This window comes from Brassica napus, chromosome C5 (genome assembly GCF_020379485.1).
Source record: "Brassica napus cultivar Da-Ae chromosome C5, Da-Ae, whole genome shotgun sequence".
In the NCBI taxonomy this organism is placed as follows: Eukaryota; Viridiplantae; Streptophyta; class Magnoliopsida; order Brassicales; family Brassicaceae; genus Brassica; species Brassica napus.
The window spans coordinates 44659404-44685025 of NC_063448.1; the positions used below are offsets into that span (position 1 = coordinate 44659404).

Below are 25622 nucleotides of genomic sequence, written 5' to 3' on the forward strand. Positions count from 1 at the left end.
ACTCTTTGTTAAATTGTTCAACCATAAACTGTTTACCAAAAGGCGTGAGATCTTTTATACGATAGTTATTCATATCAGCAGCTTGATCATATAGCTCAAGCAATCTGAAAATACTGCTAGAAGTCCATTTGAAGTTTGCTCCATTCTACAAATTTTCATAAATTGACTATTTTTATTCAACTATAACACAAATATGTTATAAATAAAAACAAATATTTTACCCGAGCTGATGTTTCACTAGGAAGATTGATGTCTGCTTGTCTTGAAGAATTTAAACTTTGCCTACGGTTGGATGACGACATAACTACACACAATTTAAATAAATTTAGGTTTTACATTATTTACATAAATTTATAATCATATATTTACTTTAATATTTAATATATTTAATTTAGTTATTGACTTAACTAAATTAAAAAAAAAGTTATTATACTAACATTACTATGAATCATTCGTACATATAATTTTTAAATCAAAACTAAAAACTATCATTTCTTCACGTGTATTTTGAAATTTTATTGACAATATAATATTTTAAATTTCTTTAAAAAATTGATCTTTAATGGTCAGATTATAAAGTCAGATTTTAATTGCTTTTATTTTGGACAACAGTTTTAATTGATTTAAATATAATAGTTACTATGTTATTACAACTATGTTGAGGGCAATTGTAAAAACAATTTCCAAAAAGAAAATAAATGGCCTAACGTTTAAGACAATCATTTTTATTAGTTCTTTTTATTAATATGTACAAATCAGATTTTGTTAATTGAATCTCGTTAATTCATTATTTTGAAATGCTTAGATTTTATACGTAACACAACTATAAATAAATTTATAACAAATTTTAAACAAGAATCACCATAAAATATAAAATCTAATGTTATTATATGGTTGAGTATATTACACTAGCAATGTAGCAATGAATAAACCTTAATAGTCTTTTATCATATAATTATAATTAACTTACTTAATTATTTCTATTTTAAATTATAAATATTACTGTAAAACTTTGCTACCAATAAATATGCAACTAATGTTCTTTTCTATAAATATAACTAATTACAAGTACACATAAATAATATAATATGAATATATACCTCATAAACTTTGTATGATCTTTGATCTTTGGAGAGGAGACTTTACGCAATAAGCTTTGCGGTGATAAAACTCTAGCGATAGAAGTAAAGACTATTTTTTGTATGATATGCAAATGTTACATGTATTAGAGCAGTGTATTTATAGAAAAAAAATATTTATTTTTCGTTATATCTTGAATCTTGAATCGTGTGAATAAACCCATGCTATGCTCCACTCAACCCACTCCCTTTATCTGATAATGATAGTTCCTCCATCTATTTGGCTAAAAGACAAAATAATATTGGACCACTTGTGTTTCACCCATCATTTTTATCTTTGCAAGTTTTGTCTGTGAATGGATAAAAAAAGCGGGCGGCCCCCACCTGCGTATCTCTCACTGTTTTTTACGCTCCCTACTGGTTCACCTTTTACTTTTGTTTTTAGTATTTACTTTTATTATTCTTTTGTTTTAAAGAGGTTGAACACGTTAAAGCATTACGTGACTTAACTCTGAAACTAAACAGAATAACCTAATCTCCTGAAAACAAATTATTTTAAATCATGCAAATTTGAAGCTATAAATTAATATATATTATGTTCAAGCATAATATATATAGAATACTTATTAAAAATTGTTAACTGTATGATACTAAAATGATAAAAAAAAGTTTGTGTTGGATTACAAAAATATATATAATAAAATTAAAATTATTCATATCATTTTAACTGAATATAATAATATAAATATTCTAAACCGTTTGATATGCTCAATCCGTTCTTGTTCCGTTCGATCCGCCAGATTCGCAGCGCTCGATCCGCTTCTTCCATTCGGAGCCGAGTAAAAGTCAGTTTTAGCCAAGTTACGCTGGCATCAATCCAATCAGAATGAAAATCATTACGTTAGGGTGGAGTAAATTCTGATATTTGCTTTTTCTCTCATTTCTTTTTCACTCTTTTCCTCCACTTTTTATTCTTCCTAGTTACGCTACTTTTAGCCAATCACACTAACTGTGGCAATATTCGTTCGGTGATCGGTTTACTTACGATTCGTGACAACAATGAGATGTCGGTGTCGCAGCTTATTGTTATTATTTTTCCACTGCAACATATGTTAACTTAATTAGAGATTGTATAAATAAGTATGACTCGTCTGGAATTCCTTATCAATATGGATTTTTTTGAACAACAGCAAAAAAAAAAAGGTTGGAAATTTACAAAATGTATTTTATGTATGTATGTTACAGTTGTGCTAGAAAACCAATTTTTTTTTTTTAAGTACCGATCATTATTTAGCTGATTATATTTCAGAGAAAAATAAAGTCCTTGGAGGTCCTGAATATTGATCACTACCTATTGTTTCTAAATTTCATATTTGCATTTGAAATGTATTAATGTATTTACGTACTTGTATTCATATAAGTATAATTGTTCAAATTGGTTTGAAGTAGAAGCGTGGAACAGAACAAAAAACTAAAAGTAATGGCAGTATGGGTTCAGAAACTAAAGACAAGGCCCAAGTGACATAAGTTAAAATGAAGCCCACTCGAGAACCTCCTTCAACGGTCAGAACTTCACCTTCACAAACGACAAGGAAGATTAAAGCTGAAGAAGGTACGGTTCATCCAGCTCACACTTTCGAGACCGTCAACAGATTTGGTTGTCTCCAGTTGTGCGTTGTAACGGGGTGACGTAAGCAGGGTTCTCGATTAGGGTTTTACTATAAAGGTTCATGAGGTTGTAAACAAAGTTCTCAAGTTGAATAGAATCAAGAGTTAAAGTTTTCATCTTTGTCTATCACTTCTTCTCTGATTCACATGGTATCAGAGCCACTCGGTTCTGAATCATGGAGGACAACGATTCGATTTCTACCCTTCTCTAAGTATATCTCAGTGTGATACTCTTAAACTTTCATCCCAAATTACCTCCTTTGGAAGACTCGGTTGAATCTTTTCTCTCAAGTCAGTCCTTGTTAGGGTTTGTCAACGGCAGCTCAGTTCGTCCTTCACCTACCGTTGCAGTCAGAAACGGCGAAGAAACTGTGGAGCAAGCAAACCCTGAGTTCGTGAAATGGGTTTAGAAAGACCAGCTTGTCATGGCGTGGCTTTTTGGATCTCTGACCGAAGAAGCTTTGAGCTCAGTCTATGGTCTTCACTCTGCACAAGAGGTCTGGTTCACTCTTGGTAAGAAGTACAACAGAGTCTCAGCCACTCGCAAGCTGGTTCTTCAAAGAAAACTTCAAGGTATGACTAAAGGTCATAAGACTATGATTGAGTATCTCAACGGTGTTAAGTCAGTCTGTGATCAGTTAGACTGTATTGGTTGCCCACTATCGGAACATGAGATGATTTATGGAGCTCTAGCTGGTCTAGGAAAATAGTATGAATCTATTTGTACTGTGATTGAGCATTCTATAAACTATGTTCCTGAATTGCGCTTTGAGGATGCGGTTTTCAAGCGTGTTACCTTCGATGACAAGCTTCAGAATTACAATCAACCACCAGAAACCAATCCTCACATGGCGTTTCATAATGATCATGGATACAATCCTCGTGGAAGAGGAAATAGCTACAGAGGAGGCTACAACAGAGGCCGTGGTTACAACACTTACTCTACAAGAGGAAGAGGTTTCAGTCAACAGTTCTCTGGAGGTTCCAGTTCTGGTACAAGGTCGATGTGTCAGATATGTTGTCGTTACGGTCACTCAGCTACCCAGTGCTACAACAGGTTCGATCAAGACTATGCCAGTTAAAACACAGTTCACAATGCGCTGACCACAATGAAGCTGTCTGATAATGAACAACATTCTGGCGGATAATGGTATCCAGATTCAGCTGCGTCTGCTCACATTACCAACAATGCGTCTCAGTTTCAGTCTTCAGAGCCATATGTTGGCAATGATCAGGTTATTGTTGGGAATGGTGACTACTTGCCCATCACTCATGTAGGTTCAATTTCCCTGCACACGCCACAAGGTATTTTAAAACTTGATGATGTACTGGTGTGTCCTGAGATTACAAAGTCCTTATTGTCAGTGTCAAAACTAACCTCGGATTATCCCTGTGAGATTACTTTTGACTCTGATTCTGTGTGTGTTAAGGACAAGGGAACAAAACAGGTGATGGCTCAAGGCAAAAGACATAAAGATCTCTATCTGTTGAAGGATACAAGATTTCAAGCTTTCTACTCAACAAGGCAGCAAGCTACAAGTGATGGGGTTTGGCACCAAAGACTGGGTCATCCTCACAAGGATATTCTTCAACTTCTAGTCCGTAATAAAGCAATAGTTTTGAATAAAAGAGAGCCGCAGTTGTTGTGTGATGCGTGCTAGTTAGGGAAGAGTTGCAGACTTCCATTTTTACCTTCTGATTTTGTGTCAAGTAAACCATTAGAGGGAGAGTTCATAGTGACTTATGGGGTCCAAGTCCTGTTTTGTCTTCTCAAGACTTTAAGTATTATGTGATATTTGTAAACAGTTATTCAAGATTCACAATGTTTTATCCCCTGAAGTGCAAATCCGAGTTCTTTTTTGTTTTCACTCATTTTCAAAATATGGTTGAGAATTAGTTTCAAACAAAGATCATGCAGTTTCAGTCAGATGGAGGGGGTGAGTTCATAAACAAACCTTTCATCACTCATCTGTCAAAATGTGGCATTAAACACCTAGTTTCTTGTCCACACATGCCTCAACAGAATGGGTTGTCTGAGAGGAAGCATAGACACATCACCGAGCTTGGCATTACTATGCTTTTTCACAGCAAGGTTCCTCAAGAGTTGTGGGTTGAGGCGCTCTTTACAGCAACATTCCTCGGTAATCTCCTTCCTTCCTCTGTTCTTCCAGAAGCAGTGAGTCCGTATGAAGTGCTAGATGGGAAGCCACCAGTATATACTGCTCTGAGGGTGTTTGGCTGCAAGTGTTATCCCTATCTCCGACTATATATGAAGAACAAACTAGACCTCAAGTCCTTACCCTGTGTTTTTCTTGGATACAATGAAAAGTATAAAGAGTATCGTTGCTACTACCCTCAGAGTGGAAACGTCTATATAAGTAGACATGTGTTATTTGAAGAGAGCATCTTTCGTTTCTCTGATATGTACAGCAGCTATCACAAAGATTCAAACTCTCTTCTTCTTAGTGCTTAGCAAAAAGTGTATATCAGCCCAGAGAATGTATCCTTAACTCCTGAAGATCAGTCATTTACACTTAATGAGGAAGAGTTTTCACCTTTGAGAAGAACACAACAACAAGTTGAAGTACATGTGCCTCCACTACCGTTGTTACCACTTAACAGAGAAGAAGTTGATTCTACTAGTTCTGAATCTGATGGAGATGACAATGTTGAAGCTCCAGTTGCAGTGGCTCCTGAACCACCGGTTCACTCCATGAAAACTAGAGCAAAGTCAGGCATACAAAAGCATAATCCTCGATATGCATTGTTCACAATGAAGTCATTATATCCAGAACCAAATTCAGTCAAAACGGCATTGAAAGACAAAGGCTGGACTGATGCTATGCATGTTGAAATGGATAACAATGGAAAAGACGGAGACATTCGAGTTGTTCCCGCCAGAAGAAGGCCAAGATCCAATTGATTATGGCTGGATCTACAAAACAAAACTCAATGCAGTTGGTACGTTACTCAAGTTGTGTGCTAGGTTGGTAGCTAGAGGGAATCAACAGGAAGAAGGAATTGATTTCCTTGAAGCATTCAGTCCAGCTGTGCGTACTGTAACTATAAGGACCATTCTTCATGTTGCGGTAACAAAAGGCTGGAAGATTCGACAGTTGGATGTTCAAAATGCATTCCTACATGGTGAGTTGAAGCAAACTGTGTACATGATCCAGCCACCTGGTTTTGAAGACAAAACGAGACCAGACTATGTCTGCAAGCTTAAGAAGGTCATATATGGGCTTAAAAAATCTCCACAAGCTTGGTTTGATCGCTTCAGTTCATTCCTATTGAAGTTTGGTTTTGAGTGTAGCTTCACGGATCCATCTTTGTTTATCTATCATAAAGGTTCAGATGTGATCTACCTCCTGCTTTACGTCGATGATATGATCATCACAGGAAACAAAAATGAACTTCTTGAAACTTTGTTATCTCGTCTGAATTCAAAGTTTAAGATGAAAGACATGAGAGAAGTACATTACTTTCTCGGCATTCAGGTGCATCAAGTCGAAGATGGGCTCTTCTTGAATCAAGCAAAGTATGCACAAGATCTTCTTATCACTGCGGGTATGCAAGGCTGTGCGCCTATGCCTACACCATTGCCGATGAAGCTTGATAATATTCAAGGTCAGGATGAAGTCTTCTTTGAACCATCATACTTTCGAAGTCTCGCTGGCAGACTCCAATACTTGACTCTTATTAGATCAGATTTGCAGTTCTCAGTCAACTACATTTGTCAAAAGATGCATCAACCTAGTGTCTCAGACTTCAACTTGTTGAAACGTATACTAAGTGTGGGAACCGAAATTCGCACTGGCGATTTCCGTTTAAATAAGAAAACTAGGAAAACCCTAATTTCCCAGAGGACTCGGATATCTGCTAATTACCACACGTCAAGCAATCAGAACACGAGAATAACAACGATAAGAATAAGAAATCGAAAAAGAGAGCAAAGTAGATCTTATTCTGAATATGCGTGTGAGCGTTTACAACAAGGTATAAGCCTGGGCTCGAGAGCTGTCGGCGAGATTCCTAGTTCTAGCAACCCTAAGACGGCTAAACCTAATTGAGTCGCAGCTCGAAATAACAAAAACGGAAAATTGCCTAAATAGCTATAAGTGCTAAGTTTGCTCTGAAAAGTGCTCTGCCATGCTCCTCGTCTAGGACTCCTTATATACTAGCTCCAAAGTCGGTTTACGCTTTTACTCTTCTGCCCTTAAGCCGTCATAGCATAAAAATGGAGATATTCCATTTTTCCCGATCTTCCAATTATCTTCAAAACTTCCGTATTTATCCGCGGAAACTTGACATTTATCCTTCCTTGTGGACCAAGCGTAAACCGTGCTGTGGTTTACGGGCTTTTGGTTAAGAAATCGTAGGATGGGCCTCGAGTCGTGTTTTAGATCCCTTTGGGCCGTCTTCCGACTCGACACGTTTACTGCGAATTCTTTTTGATAAAGAACGAACTTTCCGCGGTTTCTAATCCGCGAAGTTTGATCGATGAATTTGAATAGCGGAAAACATGGACTGAGCTTGCTACGGTCTTCGGGAGATAGCATTCGAAGGTTTGACGAGAATGCATGGATTGATGTCGTATCGATGTTCAGAAAGGTTCAATCGCTACACAGCGACTGAACTTCGGCTCGAGCCCGGTTGCTACGTAGCGACCGAGCTTTGGCTCGAGCTCGGTCGCTACGTAGCGACCGAGCGGGACGATCGCTCGGTCACTGCGTAACGACTTGTTTTGAGCTTTCGTCGGACATCTCGATTCTTTCTTCCGTAAAGCTTTTTCGTAAGGAAGAATCTATTTCGAAAAGTACTCTTTGGAGAAATTCTTATTTTCTTCCTCGGACGTTTTGAATGTTAAATTTGTCGTAACCGTTTTTGACCCCAACACTAAGGTATGTCAAAGGCACAACTGAAATGGGAATCAGTATAAAAAAGCAACATATTCGACTCTTGTCTGCTACAGTGACAGTGATTGGGCAGGTTGTAAAGCAACAAGGCGTTCCACTGGTGGGTTATGTACTTTTCTCGGTCAGAACATCATTTCTTGGTCTGCAAAGCACCATGAAACTGTCTCTAAATCATCTACTGAAGCCGAGTATCGAACGATGTCTCTTGCTGCTTCTGAAGTGGCCTGGTTACAAAACTTGCTGAAGATCATGGGGTTACATCAACAAAAGATGACATTTTTACTCTGTGATAACCTGTCTGCAGTGTGTCTCTCTGCCAACCCTATGTTTCACAAACGCACAAAGCACTTCGAAGTGGATTTTCATTATGTCAGAGAGCGGGTTGCAATCAAGCTTTTGGTGGTTAAACACATTCCAGCTTCATTACAGATCGCTGACGTGTTTACCGAGGCTCTCTCAAGTTGTCTTTGATCATCTCAGGAACAAACTTAGTGTCTCAGTCTCCTCCACACTAAGTTTGAGGGGGTGTAATGGCAGTATGGACTCAGAAACTAAAGACAAGGCCCAAGTCACAGAAGTTAAAATGAAGCCACTCGAGAATCTCCTTCAACGGTCAGAACTTCACCTTCACAAACGAAAAAGAAGATTAAAGCTGAAGAAAGTACGGTTTATCCAGCTCATAGTTTTGAGACCGTCAACAGATTTGGTTGTCTCCAGTTGTGCGCTGTAACGGGGTGACGTAAGCAGGGTTCTCGATTATGGTTTTACTATAAAGTTTCACGAGGTTGTAAACAAATTTCTCAAGTTGAATAGAATCAAGAGTTAAAGTTTTCATCTCTCTCTATCACTTCTTCTCTGATTCACAAAAAGTACACACGATCGTCATCAGTTTCTATTTTATGATCTTCATTAGTTTAAATTTTAAGAGCATTTTTAAATATATTAGGGGAAAAGTAGATAAGATTGTGGAATAGAAGAATAATCAGAGAGGAAGATGTGGTCGTTAAAGGTCGCCATACATTACAAGATTTTCTTACGTTTGCGTAATCCATATTACTTATTGTATATAAGAGACTTTAGAGTATTGCAATGTAAAATCCAACTCCAGGTTGCATGCAAATATAAAACGCATTCCGCATGATCTCATATCCAAGTTGCTAAACAAACATTGTAAAGTCAAGGTTCTCTTCTTTATGCGTGTCTTTCATTAAAATATTTCATTTTATTTTGATTTAGTTAGCTAAATAAATATGAGTTTACCTAAATTAGTATGTATAGTATGAACTTTACATTCATGTATGTGCTAATTTCTTAAGTAGCGTGTTTTGTTTGATTAAATAGCATGTTAGTCTCACAATATATTGATATATTCTTAATTCGATTTCATGAAACATACACCAAATTTCAGTTCATCTGTCTTTTTGGAAACTTTAGAACAAATTGAGTATTGTTATTATTATTCATGAATAATCTGACTCTCAGATTCACCAAAGCAACAAGTAAACAAACATAATGAAAACATTAAGTTTCCACTATATTATTGATGTAGTCATCACTTTGTAGGTATTAGTATCTGTAAATGAGATTCTCTATGCTGTCTATTGGTTACCTTTTAAATGTTTCTACTTTTCTTAGGTATAAACATTTTAAAAATCACCAATGGTTAGACCAATGGTTAGAGAAAACATCACATTTGATTTTGAAATTAGATAAAGGCTGGAGGGACTTCAACAACTACGAAAACACGTGGCATCCCTCTCATGGGCTCTTAGAACATATGGTTAGATAATTTTGGTGCTTTGTCTAATTAAACTTGAAGTTTTTTAAGAAACATTAGTTTAGATGCTCCTTGCAAGTCCCAGCAATTTTGAGTAATAATATTTCACAGTTATGCATCTTATGGGTTTAGTGCTACGTCCCATCGACTACTGTATTGAATTTCATTTCAGTCCTACGAATTAATCTGAATTCCTTAATCAGCCCGATCTTTGATTTGTTATTTAAACTCTTTAGTTTTCGGGTGATTTTGCTTTCGTAAGGTTTAGTTAGTGATTGTTTTACCTATATTTATGAAAGTTTGGACACAGAAACAAACTGTTCGATTCATTAGTTTTGGACTATATTGTTGTTTATTCAATAATTTGGGTAGGTTTGATTTAGTTTGGTTGTAGATTAGATCTGAATAATAGGACACTCATATTGTTTTAGCAACAAGCCATGTTATTTGCACTTTATGCAATAAACAACGGTCAATCATTCGAGAATAAAGAAATAAATAATCACTATCATATGCACTTTATGATCAACACTTTTTGATCTTTTGTATTGATAACAATTTGATTCCTCATAATAAAGTATCAACTTACATCATGTGGTGTTGCCGATGTATATGTGTATGGGTGTGACTGTTAAAAGTTGGCATAAATGAGACTACTTAGGATGGTTTGTGTAAACTAGCCCTGGGACGGATCCGGATATCCGAGAAATTTAGGATATCCGGATCCGGATCCGGATCCGTCGGATCCGTGGATTTAATATCCGGATCCGGATTCGTAGTTTCTGGATATCCGGGTTTCGGATATCCGTCTCGATATTCTATTATCCGCGGATATCCGGATCCGGATCCGGATCCGTCAAAATAATTAAAAATAATTTTTTCAACAAAAAATACTAATTTTTTTAACAAAAAATACTATTTTTTTAATATAATACATAAATTAAATATTTATAAATATATTTATATATGTTTATAATATTGTAAAAGCTAAATTATAATATTATAAGATTAATTCATGTATAAATATTAATAAAATTTAAAAATTTAATATATTTTAAAAATACGGATCCGGATCCGGATATCCGGACCTAAAAATTAAGATATCAGGATCCGGATTCGGTTTGCACGGATCCAAGATTTTACTATCCGGATTCGGATCCGGGCACCCCGGATATCCTATTTTCGGAGCGGATCCGGAGCTGATCTCGGATCGAATCCGGATCTCGGATAATAAGTCTCAGGCCTAGTGTAAACTATTTTACAACAGTTAAAAAATTAATCCTATTACAATGGTTTGTTGTAATAAAAAAAGAAGTGATGTGATGTGAGGCGTCAAATTTAGTGTTGAAAAATTTCTAACACTATTGAAAGTAGAAAGGAAATAATAAGTGTGACAAGTGTTGTATTATGATTGGTTGCTTTGATTTTCATGTTTTTTTTCCATCTCAATTATATAATTTCAATTATTTCATAATAATTATAAATAAATATATCAAAATTTATATCGAAATTTATAATTTTTTATCCTCTATAAAAAAAGACCACTTTCATTTGATTTGTACACAGAAAAAAACTCGTCTTTAAACCAAAAAAAAAGTTTAGTTTCCAATAAACTTTTGTTTTAGCTTTAAATATTCGTTTACCTAAATGGATCCAAACAATAACCCTTTCAACACCCAAAACTCTTCTAATTACCCTTTTAACTACCCAAATCTCAACAACTATCAGTTTAAAAATCAATCTCCTAACCAACCCCAGCATATGCCAAATTATGGTTATCCATCAAATTTCTTCATGCCGTCAGCTGTTCCAAATTATCGTCCATATCATGGATCGATGATGTCTTATCCATCTCAAGCATCCCCATATTCTTCTGCTCCAACGGGTAATGTAACTGATTTGAATGTTGGAACAACTGATTTTCCCGAGTTTTCTACACAAATGGCTCTTGGTGATATTAGCGGTATTCATGAAGCCATTCCAGATGCAGAAGATTCAACTCAAGCTCGTCGGAGAAGTCCCAAATGGACCACTGAGCAAAATTTGGTTCTACTGAGTGGGTGAATTAAATTTGGAACATACAACATTATTGGCAAAAACAAAAAAGGTGAGTCATACTGGGGTAAAATTGCTGAATACTGGGATAATTTGAAGTCAAGGTTGGATTTAGTCGATATCTGTGATCGTTCTGAACTTCACGTTGATGAGAACGGTACGGCCCCTTTTCCCATTTATCAGCTGGATGGTGCTAGAAAAGAAGAGTTCTTTGATTGGATTACAGATAAAGTGAAATTTCATGACGGATATGCATCAAATTTGGGGAACTGCGTTGATAGAAGCGAAGGAAAGTTTACTGGCTTGAAGAGTCATGATTGTCATGTAATTATGTAGCGCCTCCTTCCGTTTGCTTTTTCAGTATTATTGCCACGTAATGTTCATGAAGCAATTGCAGGTATCTTATATTTTTACAATTTAATTTATTTTTATATTTAACAATTATGCTTATAAAAACTTAATACTTACGAAAATTATGTCTTTTATCTATGTAGGGATTAGTGTTTTCTTCTGCGACTTATGCAGCAGAGTAGTGACTGAAGAGGGTATTAATAATTTGAAGACAAACGCACCAGTCAGCATGTGCAACCTTGAGAAGATATTTCCTCCATCATTCTTTGATGTAATGGAACATCTTGCTATTCATCTCGCAAGAGAATTGGAACTTGGTGGTCCTGTGCAGTACAGATGGATGTATATTTTTGAGCGTTATACGCATCATCTGAAGAAGATGGTCAAAAATCAAAACAGGGTGGAAGGATCTATAGTGGCACAGGTGATCAATGAAGAAACTGCAATCTTTGCTGAAAATTATTTTCCACCAGAAGTGCATACAAAATACCGAAGACCTGCTCGGCATGATGATAGAGGGGAGAGAGCAACATATCATGTTACTGTCCCAAGCATGTTCAAGGAAATAGGACGACTTAGTGGAAAATTCACGAAGCGGAGACTTACGGACACTGAGCACGCTCATTTGCAAACATATTTGGTCACCAACTGTGAAGATGTTCTACAATATGAGAGGTAAAAATATTTATTCATTTATTGTTAGATTAATATTCAATAAATTTATTTCATATTGATAATATTTTTGTATAAAGTGTATATATGGCGGAGTTGCGTATGACTCACAGGCATGCAACAGAAGATGAGCTTCGACAACTTAGAGATAACGGATTTGCTGCATGGCTTCGTAGTTATGTGAGTCATATATCATATTACCCTATGCAAATGATTAGTTTAAATTTAATATAAACTAATTAACTTTTCAATCATATATGTTTTTAATTTATAGGTGAATGATTGTTTAGCCAGAGGTCTTGTGTTCGATGATTGGATACGCGAATTTGTGCAGGAACCAAACTACGTGGTCAAATCATATCCTAAATTTTGTACGCGAGGATATGCATTCACAAGGAAAGTTCATTCTAAGATAACATATGATGCTGGTGTTTCATCTTCTTCCGGTGATGATGTCTACTACGGCAACATAAAAGAAATATTGGAAATCCAATTTCCTGGAATAGTTGGATTGCGTTGTGTAGTATTCTATTGTGATTGGTATGAAACCACCCCAGATAGAGGAGTGAAGATTGATGCGTATGGTGTTACATCAGTTCATTCGCGGCGGAAACTTCAATATTATGATCCTTTCATTCTTGGTTCACAAGCTGATCAGGTATGTCAATCTATTCATAATTTTTTACCAATATAATTAATTAATATTATATATTTTACAAATACTTGTATAATTGATATGTATAGGTGTGCTACATCAGTTACCCTCGGGTGACGTACAGAGACGATCCATGGGTTACTGTAACGCAAATCAACCCAAGAGGACGAGTAGATGGAACTTCTGATGATGATGAACCATTGCAACCAGAGTCTACCAGCAACGCTCATGCAGTTGAAGATCTGGAAAATGTTCAACTTGTTGAGAATTTGACTGTGTTTGGACATGATGTTGTTGTACATTCGGAGCCAGAAGCCGAGGTTGGGGAGTTTGATGAAGATTCAGAAGATTCTGATTAGTTTTTTTTTTCTTTTTTTTTATTGGTCCGTCGGAAATCTCTCCCAATATACCGACGACATAGCGACGACCAAGGGTTTCGTTGAAGTTTGTAAAGGTCGTCGGTAATTCGTCGGTATATACCGACGACATTCCGACGAACTAGACGACATGTATTTCTAAAAAATTTCAATCATAAAAATCTATAAACTTAGATGCCAAAAGTATGAAAATAACACATAATAAGTGTTTAGTATAGTATTAGATCGCAACCGTTCAAATATAACAACTCATTAAAATATTTATGTATGCATATCATTGTTTTCATAACATCTCATCTTAACACTCATATACTTATACAATCATATTCATATAATCTTACATTACAAAAAAATGTTGTTGTGTAAAATCGTGTTATAAAAACATTTTTATTGTTAAATCTTTATGCAAATACTATATATCTTATCAAAGATATGGATTTTGCATTTAGAAACTTGTAATCAACACCCTAAACACTAAGTCGTCGAAATTCCGTCGGAATATACTGACGGACAGGTTCCGTCGGAATATACTGACGGACACATTCCGTCGGAAATCCAATTTGCCCAGGAGAACCAAACCGCGTGAAAATTTTCGCGAATCACCATTTGGTATATTTTAATTATACCGACAGAATACTAACGAACCCGTGTCCGTCGGAATCTTCAGATATAATAACCCTTCTTCTTCCTTCTTCGTTATTTCCGCCTCTCTCTCAAAGACGATCTCTCTCCGGCGATTTCTTTATTTCTCCAGCGATTCCGGCCCTTCTCCACCTCCCTTCACCGGCGAATCCTCTTCTCACCCTCATATCTCTTCCCCAAACCCCAAATCTTGTAAGAATCATCTCAAACCTTGTTTTATATCAATTGCTTAGGGTTTTGGAAGTTAGATCTCGGATTTTAGGTTGTTTGATTGAAAATTTTAGGATTGAATGGATAGTTTAGGATATATAAGTTAGGATTGTTGTTTTAGTTTTTTTTGGAATTATTATTTTTTTATTAAAATTCAAAACGTTTTTTCTATTTTTAAAATTTTTTTGGATTTTTAAAAACGTTTTTCAAGTTTCCAGTAATGAAATATATATAATAAAACGTTTTTAAAATTTTTTAAAAATATTTAACAACATTTTTCTATATTTACAAAAATTTTTTAATTTTGTATACATATATATATATAAATCATGTATAATAAAAATTTTAAAAATATTTAACAACATTTTTCTACATTTATAAATTTTTTATAATTGTGTATACATATATATATATATAAATCATGTATAATAAAAAATTTTAATTTTTTTATTATTTTTTATAAGTTTCTAGTAATAAACTATGTATAATAAAAGGTTTAATAGTTTTTTAAAAACGTTTATAAAACCTCTTGTAAATATATAAATGAAAACATTAAAAATAGAAATGATTTGAAAAGATTTTTGATGTATTAATTTTTGTTTTAGGGCCGAGGATGAACCCCGCCCCGCAGCCCATCTTTGACGTAGTTCGGTGAGCAGTTCCCGTGCATCGGGATCGTCTCATGAACATAACTCGGTTCCCGCATATATTCCCGCTCCAGCTCCCGCTGCCTCTCGCGCTGCTGCTCAAGAGGATCTGGGGTTCATGCCAGTTGAACTATTGGTTCAACAACCAGGTCGAGAGCATCTCCCGGTTCTCCAACCCAACCCATGACGAGGACATAGCACTTGGTTAGTATTTTCTTTATTTGTACCATTATGTGTTTTTCCATTAATTAACTTGCTAACTTGTATTTTTTTTAAAGGTTCACCAAGTCGAAAAATGGCATTAGCAGGAGCATCAACCATATGATGTACTCCATGCTCCGTTTTGGATATTCAAAGTGGAGTGTGATCCCTTCCGACGAACTAGAGTTGTGGTTTCGTCAGTTTGCGGTATAGTAACTTTTCATTTTTTAAAATTTTTTACATTTTTTTAAATATATTTACTTATTAAATTATGTTTGTTTTGTAGCAAGAGTTCAACTGGCACTCCGATCTCACGGAAACAGTCCGTAAGAAATTCAACGAAAAGGCCATGGACTCTTATACGAAGCAAATAAACGCGTGGAAGACAGTTTGGCCGAAGAACCAGAGGCCACAGTTCATCAACGGGACGGTGTGGGAGCAGTTCATAGCTCATTGGGAGAAGGAAGAAACTGCAGAGACGTCTTCTAGGAACTCCAAGAACCGGAAGAGCGATCGTGGCGGGAAAGGTATGTATGTGCACAACCTCGGCTCTTGCTCTATGTCTACTAAGGAGGATGAACTTGTACGTTTTTTATTATTATTTATCTTTATATTTTTTAAATAAATATTTTATATATTCCTTGGCTATTAATGGTGGTTTTTTTAGATCGAAGCAAATGACGGTAATCCCGTTGATCGTCTCCAACTCATTAAGGTGGCTCACACTAGCAAGACGACGGGTCAAATTCAGGACCCCGTGATCAAAGGTGTCGTTGATTTGGTGGAAGCTGAAATAGTATCTCAATCTCAGCCTCTCTCTGATGACGGCGATTCTACGGGAGCTTCAACCAACTTGTCTCTATTGCAAATAAATGAGATGGTTGAAAAGGTAATTTTTTTATTAATATATTTTTTTTATAATGTCGATTACTAACTTGGCCCTATTTACTAACTTTAAATATTTTTGTAGGCGGTTCCTAAAAGGAAAGGTGGCCGTTTAGTTGGGTTGGCCCGCCGTGCTTCTTCGTATCCGGCATCTTCTTCGCAAGCTCCGTATGCCGATCCCATGATTCTCGAGGAGCTACATGACAAAGATGAACGGATTGGGGCATTGGAGGAGCAGAACACTACTATCCTTTCTGAGAATGCCACTATCCGTTCGGAGAATGCCACTATCCTTGCTGAGTTGGCATCCCAGAAGAAGTTCAACACCGAGATAATGCAGAAGCTAGATCGTTTGATGTCTTCGAGTTCTTCTTAGTTTTTTCGGCTTTTTAAAACTTTCTGAATGTTTTTTTTCTATTTCGGTTTGTTTGAATTTTAAACTTTCTGAATGTTTTTTTCTATTTCGGTTTGTATGAATTTAAATTCTATAATATTATTAGTTTTAAATTTCTGATTTTTTTAATTTATTAATTAATTTTTAATATAAAAAAATATATAAAAATGCAAATTTAATTCGTTTTTAAAATTGGTATATTCCGACGAACTCTGGGCGTCGGAATATACCGACGGACAACGGTTCCTTGGAATATACCGACGAACCAATATCCGTCGGAATATACCGACGAACCAATATCCGTCGGTATATTCCGACGAACCAATGTCTGTCGGTATATTCCGACGCCCAGAATTCGTCGGAATATACCGAGGAATCCACTCCGTCGGAATTGTCCAAGGAACGTTCTCCGTCGGTATATAGTTTTTCCGATGAACTCTTGTCTCGTGTGTCCGCATCGTAATATCGTCGGAAGTTCGTCAGAATGACGTTTCTCGGTATTCGTCAGAAAGTCGTCGGAAGTTCTGACGAAATTCCGACGAATTTTTTTTTTCTGACAAATTTCTGACGATTTCGGCCATCAGAATCCCCATGTTTTCTTGTAGTGGAAGCTCCTTCAACTCTATCTCCTTTAAATTTATTTTGCGTGTTTGTAATGATCGAGCAGATAGGCTGGCGAAGAATGCTCTGTTTCAGTTTGGAAACAATCTCTCTGAGATTGATAACAATGTTTAAGTGTTTTTGAAATTAATGATAAGCAGGTTTGACCCAAAAAAAAAGGGGATATGAAGTTTTGTAAGTATTATATATCCACGCAAGTTGGACAGAATATTTATTGAAATTTCAATGAAAAACAACATCAAATTGTCTTGACGTCCCCGTGTCCTTCCCTCGTATTGGTGCCGAATTTTTATCCTGATCCATATCAACCAACCCAGTATCATAAGATATACATATGTGAATTGTATCTTAAATAAAATTATAACTACCATAAATTTTCACGTTGATCATATACATGAAGATGTTACCCTGTTACATGTAGACGATCTCTTTTTATGAATCTTTTTTAACATTCTTTTTATAAATCTTAAACTATACAGTAATCGTTGAACCAAAAAAAACTATACAGAGTTATTGGTTTATATATTTTGATTGATTTAGAAATTCATATAGTATTTATAAATCCAAATAAAATATGCAAATCCGGAGGTTTTCCCTCGGATTTGAGTCTTTGTATTTTTAACTAAAAAATCCAAACAAATCCATTCAAATCCATTATAAAATCAAATATATTAGTAAATCCGTACGATTGAATAACACTTGATTTGATACAGAATTTATGAATCATTAAACCAATAACACATGATTTTAATACAGATTTGAAAATCATAGAACCAATAACACTAGATTTAGTTCGGATTTCAAATCCATTAAAATAAAACAACCAGTAACCCCTACTAATAGAATAAGTCATTTAATTTGCCAACTTCAGGAATTTAGAGGATCTCTAATTTTAGATTAGGGAATTAGTTTAGCTAATTATCGTTGATGGATATCATGGTTTTAGTTATTATATAATTTCGTGATCGAATTGGATATATATTCATTTTTCAATTGTACGTACAAGTTACAGCTTTTCGTTGCATGCTTGTAAGCCTATCCACAATAATTATACAAATCAACATATTCGTGTATATAATAATATATACGTCCCTACGCGTTAGGCATGTACTTACACATATGTAAGTAAAGATATGCCCCCAAAGAGTATTTGGCTCTTCGGATAAACCAAAGCACAACAAAGCATCTTCCCAGAAAGAAAGCTAGCGAACCAAACGCCACGTGGCATATTATAAATCAAATATTATATGTATCATAATCCATAAGAATAATTGTATGGCTCGACGTGAATGTGTATAAATATAACTCGGCTTTCGCAAGTAAGACCTCACAAGTCACAAAGGCAAAAGTTCTGCAGACGCGGCAAACATAGAGAGAAGAAACATATACCTCAAAAGCGCAATACACAAACCAGACGAAGAAGAAAATCCACTTTTAGATTTCTCCTACAAATCAAACACAATATGGTGTCTCAAAAGCTAGAGATCTGCATCGAATTAGTGAAGATTGGCGTCGTTTTTGTCGCCACTGTGGCTGAATCAGTAGAAAAAGCTTTCCGTAAGCCACCACCGTCGCTTCCGGCAGTTCATGATAGTCGCCGGAACAATTACGCCGACGTTCCTATTCCTCTCGTTGGATTCATGTGATGAGCTTTTTTTTGGGTTTTGGCCTCGTTAAAGTTAGTAGCTCTCGTGCCATGTGGCGTTTTGGAAGTTGTTGGTTTGTGTATATAAGAATCTTGAAGAGTTACAGATGAATCAAATCGTCAATGCTTATAAAACTTTTTGACTATTAAATCGCTCTAACTGTCTTTAAGATCATTCCAATCTTATAAGCACACCTTAAAAAACTGCAGTTACAACTTTCAAAACTGCAGGATATCGAGGCCCATCGAATAACAAGGTCTAGCCCAACAAGCTACAAACTTACTCGGTTCGGCGAGTAAAGCTGTCAGCTCGATCCTAGAGTGCTTTTAGCTGACGACCAAGCCGACCAAAAGCATCCAGCTCGGAGGAACTCTATCAAGGCCCATATACTCGGCCTTCTCAAGTTAAGGCCCAAAGAGGGACCGGATCTAGGGCACACAAGGACGGAAAGCCAATAAAAAGAAAGGAGACAACAACAAAAAGGGGATCGACACTTTTACACACACACTGAGCGGCTAGATCTAGGGTTTTAGTCTCTCTTTACTCCTACTCGTTCTGTACCTTTTCCGGTTTGCTCTTCGAGCTCCGGCTTGTTTCCTTGATCTCCTGTCACTCTTATACCTCCCTTTGATCAGATCTAATAAAACGTATTTAGTCATCACATTTTCGAGTTCTTTCAACCTAGTCGACAGAATCCCGTACAAATAATTGGCGCCCACCGTGGGGCTGACTAAAGTAACGTTCTAGGTCTACATGGCTCAAGATGACGCCACCTTCGGCACTCCAGGCGGAGAACCAACCCCTACGGCTAAAGCCGCTCCACCAATCCCCGCAGACTTCATGAGCTCCGTCATGGCTAGATTCGCTCGACAAGACGAAGTTCAAAAGACGACCAACGACCATCTAGCTACTTTGGTCGCAGCACTCACCGCTACAGACGGCCAAACGAGCCGTCCACAGATGATACGCCGTCGCCTATTCAACACAAACCCTACGGCGACGGGTGGTGACCACATCTCAGATGACTCAGAACCTAACGAAACCCTTCCCGTCGATGCTCAACAGATAGGACCAGATCTCGCAACCATACGCGATATCGCTGAGCTCAAACTCAGCGTTCAGCAAATGAGCTCGAAGATCCATCAAGCTACCAGCGCGGCTCCACAAATCGAGAGTGTACTCGCCGCGACCTCACGAACCCCTTTTACTAGCGCACTAACCAATGTGCAACTCAGGAAGATAGAGAAGCTGTGCCTACCAGAGTACAAGCCTGGCGGAGACCCGGTGGAACATGACGGCTTTCAATATCGCGATGGCACATGCTCGACTCTCTGATGAAGAAAGGGATGCAGGCTACTGTCAACTGTTCGTCGAGACTCTCCACGAGCAAGCCCTGTCCTGGTTCTCCCAACTATAGGAGAACTCAATCGGAAGCTTCTGAGACTTATCATCGGTTTTCCTCAAGACGTACATTATTTTCACAAAGCGCAATGCTACCGCTTCTAACCTATGGAACCTCAACCAAACCAAAGATCAGAGCCTCCGCGACTACATGGAGAAATTCAAAGCAGTAGTCTCGAGGATTGCAATCCCCGACGACATCGCTATCGATGCCCTGAGAAACACATTGTGGTTCCGCCCTAAGTTCCGAGAAGATCTATACCAAAATCCAACCACCTCGCTCCAAGACGCTATCGCTCGTTCTCACAACTTCATCCGAATCGAAGAAGATACAAATGCGATCATCAGCAAGATGAACGCGGCAAAAACACCAGCGACTAAAAATGCCAACACGCGCGCAGAACCGCGGCAACATGCTCCTCGCGACAAGAACAACCGTAAAGACGGTTACATGTACATCGTCAACGAGAACAACATACAGATTTCGACCATGGTAGTTCGAGGAGAAGGATGGAACAAATGGGTAAGAGATCTCGACTCATCTGGCGAACCAACTGATACTGTCTGCGCGACTGAACCCGCAGTGGCAGCAGGTCCAACAGCAGGCCCTTCCAGAACCATCGATCTCTCCAAACATTGCAAATATCACGACGTCAAAGGGAATGATACGACGGAGTGTAAATCACTCTATGCGCACTATCTCTCGTCTCTCGCCAGCGGCGACTTCAAATTCGACCCCCTAAAAGCTAAGCCCAAAAACGGCAAAAGCTGGAGCAAGAATAAAGAAAGAAGAGCCCAGCGCAAAGCTACCGGCAAAGGCCGACAAAACAAAACGCAGCAGCGAAATGAAGAAAAGGTCCCAAAGGACGACGGTGACGACGACTCCTCTGCTGACGAAGAACAGCCGGCTAACCGCATGCGCATAGAGGTTATACTTTCCCAATAAACCCTATCGTCAGACGACGAGAACGACGACGCGCCTAAACCCGGAGATCTGAGAAATGTTCTCAAATGAAATCTTGAGTCCAAGGACGACAACAGCTCCAGAAATACTGATCTCTTTCAAACGCTGAACGCAAGGAAGTCCCATCGTACCTTGTTGGGATGAAAATCGGTCATGACAGAATCAATGTCTGAAAGTCCGTAAATATCGGCATGAATGTTTTTACGAAAAATAAATCTTAGAAAAAGATTTATTTTTACGAAGAATCTTGCGGAGAAAACACATTCACGAAAAATCGGAGAAAGACGCGAACAAGCACGTACACGGCTCGGTCGCAAGGTAGCGACCGAGCTCTCACCGAAGCTCGGTCGCTACGTAGCGACCAAGCTCTCCCCGAAGCTCGGTCGCTACATAGCGACCGAGCACGTGCTCGGTTGCTACGTAGCGACCGAGCTCTCACCAAAGCTCGGTCGCTACGTAGCGACCGAGCACGCTCAGAGACCGTGCTTTCTTAAAAATCGATACGACACGAATCCATGCATTCTCGTCTACTCATTAATGCTATCTCCCGAAGATCGTAGCCAACCCATTTCATGTTTCTCGTCTTTTGAAGTCATCAATCGAACTTTAAGATAAAAACCGCGGAAAGTTTGTTTTTATCGAAAGAAGCAGTAATAAACGTTTCGAATCAAACAACGGCCCAAAGAGACCTAAGACGTGACTCGAAACCCACTTACGATTTCTTAACCAAAAGCCCATAAACCGTAGGACGGTTTATGCTTGGTTCGCAAGGAAAGATAAATGTCAAGTTTCCGCGGATAAATACGAAGTATTCGAAGATAATTAGAAAGATTGGGAAAAACATAATATCTCCATTTTTAAGTTATGACGGCTTAAGAGCAGAAGAGGAAAAAGCGTAAACCGACCTAGGAGCGAGTACATAAGGAGTCCTAGGCGAGAGGCACGAGAGACAACTTTTGAGACTGAGAACTCTCGGCACTTTGAAACTCTGAGGCATTATTCTTGACATGCTCTGTTTCCATGACTGGCCCCCAATTACCAGACGAACGTGCACAAGCAGTTCGATCTCTTGGTTCACTCTTGAACTACGTTCGGCTTGATCCTCGAAAGAGGTACGTAGGCAGCCTTTCATAAGGTTCAGTCTGAAATCAATCAAAAACCTTTAATGTATTTTATTCGTCTTTTGTTATCGAGCTGTGAATCAACTAGGTTTGAGCTTTTAGGCCGCTAGAACTAGGTAACTCGCTGACAGCCTTTGCGGCAAAAGCTTTTATGATCTCTTGTAATGATCGCAACGCTCTTACGCGGACTCGAAATAAGATCTATTATTTTCTGTAAACTCGTTTGTCATCTTTCCACGATTTCCGCATATATTTGTTCACTTGCCGCGTCGGCTCTCGCAGAGATCCGGGATCTCTGGGAAATTAGGTTTTTCCTAATTTTCTAATTTAAACATAAATCGACAGTGCGAATTTCGTTTCCCACAGTTTGGCGCTAGAAGGGGGGGGGAGGGGTACGAATTACTCTAACTCATAGCCGCAAAATGCTTGATCAAAACAATGTATGGAAATATGAAAGAGAAAATCGCAGTTCGCAACAACGCTGGTAAGAAAACTCCAGCCGCCACTGCGCCTATGGCCAACGCCTATGCAAACGCCACAGTTCTTGAGAAAATCGAAAACCTTGCTGCGACTTTTCGCCTTAGGAAGTGCAATGAAACGAGCTCGAGATTTCTATTTTTAAACATAAAGGGAAACGATAAATCTTATCAAACCCCGTAAGTTGGGATCATTACCGAACAAAAGAAATCTCAATGCGTAAGGGTTTTACCAAAACACGTTTTCCAAAAATATTTCGAAAGGGTAAAACTTGTTCTCCCAAAAACCGCAGAAAACCCCTAGGTTAATCGCGGAATAAGGAAGTGCAACAAATCGATTACACCGCTCGGTCGCTACGTAGCGACCAAGCAAGCACACGGCTCGGTTGCTATGTAGCGGCCGAGCTCAAGCCAACTCTTCACTCACTACGTACCGACATGTCAGGCCTAAAAAGTTTCCTCCTTTCCGTTCTCTTTTGAATCCTCATCGTAACGCTTTTCGTTCTGTCTCAATCAGAGTTTCAGTTGAGATTTTACGTCGAAAACAAGTAGGACACATCTTGGCTTACTTCTACTCGCTACATAGCGACCTGTCAGACCTCCAGCTTGCTACATAGGGACCTGTCAGGCCTAAAAAAGCTCCTCCTTTGTGTTTTCGTTTGAATCCCGATCGAAACGCTTTTCGTTTCGTCTTAATCGGAGTTTCCGTTGAGATTTTACGACGAAAACAATCAAGTTCGGAAGATAAATATCAAGTTTCAAAGGATAAACACCAATATCGAAAAAGGTGAACATACACAAGAAGAGGAAGGGGAAATGAGCAAGAAAAACTGAGAAGAGACAAAACTGCATCTTCGAGAGAATTAAGGTATTTGCGACTTGAAATTTTTTAAATCAGAATTGGAGTTTTCGTAGGAATTTACTAAGAAATAAAAACGCCTTTGAGACTGCCAAAAAACTTTAGGGAACGTAAAACCTAGGTGGATAGTCTAGCGAACTAAGTCTTAGGTGATTTCTCCTGTCTCGATATATTACCCCATAACTGTTCGTCCAGATCTTGCAAACCGATCTAAACTCTCCAAAAATCGAGAAACGATCGCCACGCATATCAAGCTCGCTTCCTAAGGAGAGAAAAAACTAGAGACATGAACGTCGTCATAAAACCGATTCGTTTCTGGCAATTCTATCTGAACCGACATATTTCAAGTCTTCAATCTGGAAACAACCAAATCACAGTCCAAGTGTCGTCTTCAAACCGACTCGGACTGTCGATCATTCTATTCCTCGAGAAAAAAGGGACGGAGTAGGTGCTTATACTATACTCGTATACTCTCATACTTCAAAAATATATTCAAACAATGCGATGTCTCGTCAAGATCAAGAAAACACTTTCGACAAAGCAAACTCTCGTAGAAATATGCGGAGAAATATTCATAAAATGCGATGACTCGTCAAGATCATCCTAAAAGAAAACGACAATCTGAGATTCGTCTAAATACTAGGAACTGATCCAAACATTGTTGGAAATATTCTCAAAGACTATACAGCATCTATCATCGCAATCATTCGTTTAGAAAACCTCTGTAAAACTTCCGAATGAAAGTCGATGATTTGCTGAAGTCAAAAAGATCTTTTCCGATTTGATAAAATGAGTTTCGTATAAGAATCAGTATACGAGAAATCTTCAGGCATCGAAGCATCACTCTCATTTTCCGTTGAACCAACCGACGCACGGAAAAACATCAATAACATTTGCGACAAAGCAAAATCAAGAACAAAAGTAACAGAAAATACGACAAAGAGAACACGTCCTCCCCGCTCGTCGACTAAGTCTATCACTGTTTAACTGATTCATTCAAGAAACCTGTAAAAACATTTCGCGACTAGATCTCGGTGAAATAACCTTTGGTAAAACTCCATGAGTGACTCAGATAAATTTCACCGAAGAATAAAAACAAAAGCGAAAACGTTTATCAAAAATCTGCGGAAACATCGTTATTTTGACGTCTCAATATGTCGTGTCAATTTAATAAATATGTAAAAATCGGTCGCCCGTTACTTACGCAAAAAATCCTTCGTATAATCAGATCATGTCATACGAAGTAACTTTCGAAAGTAAACATAACAAGTTTTACGAAAAATTACTTTCCTTATAGTAAAAAACCAAGCTGTATGATCCGACATTGGACAACCAATATAAACTTTACTTCCTCGCACCACGACCTGAAAGGTCTCATTCTTTAGCCCCGCGACTCACTGGCATCCGTTCTCATTCTGTTTGGTCACGTCCGAGCAGGAAATCACCCTGCAACTAACTCCGCACGGGCTCTGTATCGAGCTTCTTAGGCTTTATCTCCCTCGGAAACAAAGGAAACAACTTCCATACGAATAAAGGAAACATTATACGAAACTTTCATCGTATAAATTAACCCTAAAGTGGAAAAACGTTTTCTACCACCATGGGCATACTCGGCCTATCAATCTCGATAAACGCCATTCGTCACTCGCCCCATTACGCCTTTCCTTCGAAGGCGAACTAGGTTACATCATCCCCTTTAAGGACGATTCTAACCGACTTGACCTTATTGACAGCACGAAAGTGTCATGGTCTAATCCTTTGGCAACAACGTCCTTGGCTATAAAGCTGAGCACAGCCTTCATGCAAAGCAAAACAATTGAGCAACCACCGTCCAATAACTTGACGGCTAAACGGTAATCCGGAATTTGTCTTGAAACGCCAAGTAACGATTACACAAACAATTATCGTACCACCCAAAAAGGGGAATCATACGGTAAATTCGTCATAACAAAACTCAGTCCTAACAACCAAACAGTTAACGGAAAGGTTCCACTTGTCAAAAATC

At 37.9% G+C, this 25622-nt stretch overlaps 1 protein-coding gene across 1 annotated transcript; it reads left to right on the top strand.

The window, feature by feature from the left end:
- Nucleotides 1–18448: 18448 nt before the first annotated feature.
- On the top strand, nucleotides 18449–18946 carry LOC125587688. The gene has a single exon (XM_048758650.1). The coding sequence runs from the start codon at nucleotides 18614–18616 to the stop codon at nucleotides 18794–18796; it is 183 nt and encodes a 60-aa protein (XP_048614607.1). The 5' UTR covers nucleotides 18449–18613; the 3' UTR covers nucleotides 18797–18946.
- The last annotated feature ends 6676 nt before the right edge of the window (nucleotides 18947–25622 follow it).

Bases quoted from the DNA above. Each gene is read 5' to 3' on its own strand.
- LOC125587688 (XM_048758650.1), top strand. From the start codon at position 18,614: ATGGTGTCTCAAAAGCTAGAGATCTGCATCGAATTAGTGAAGATTGGC.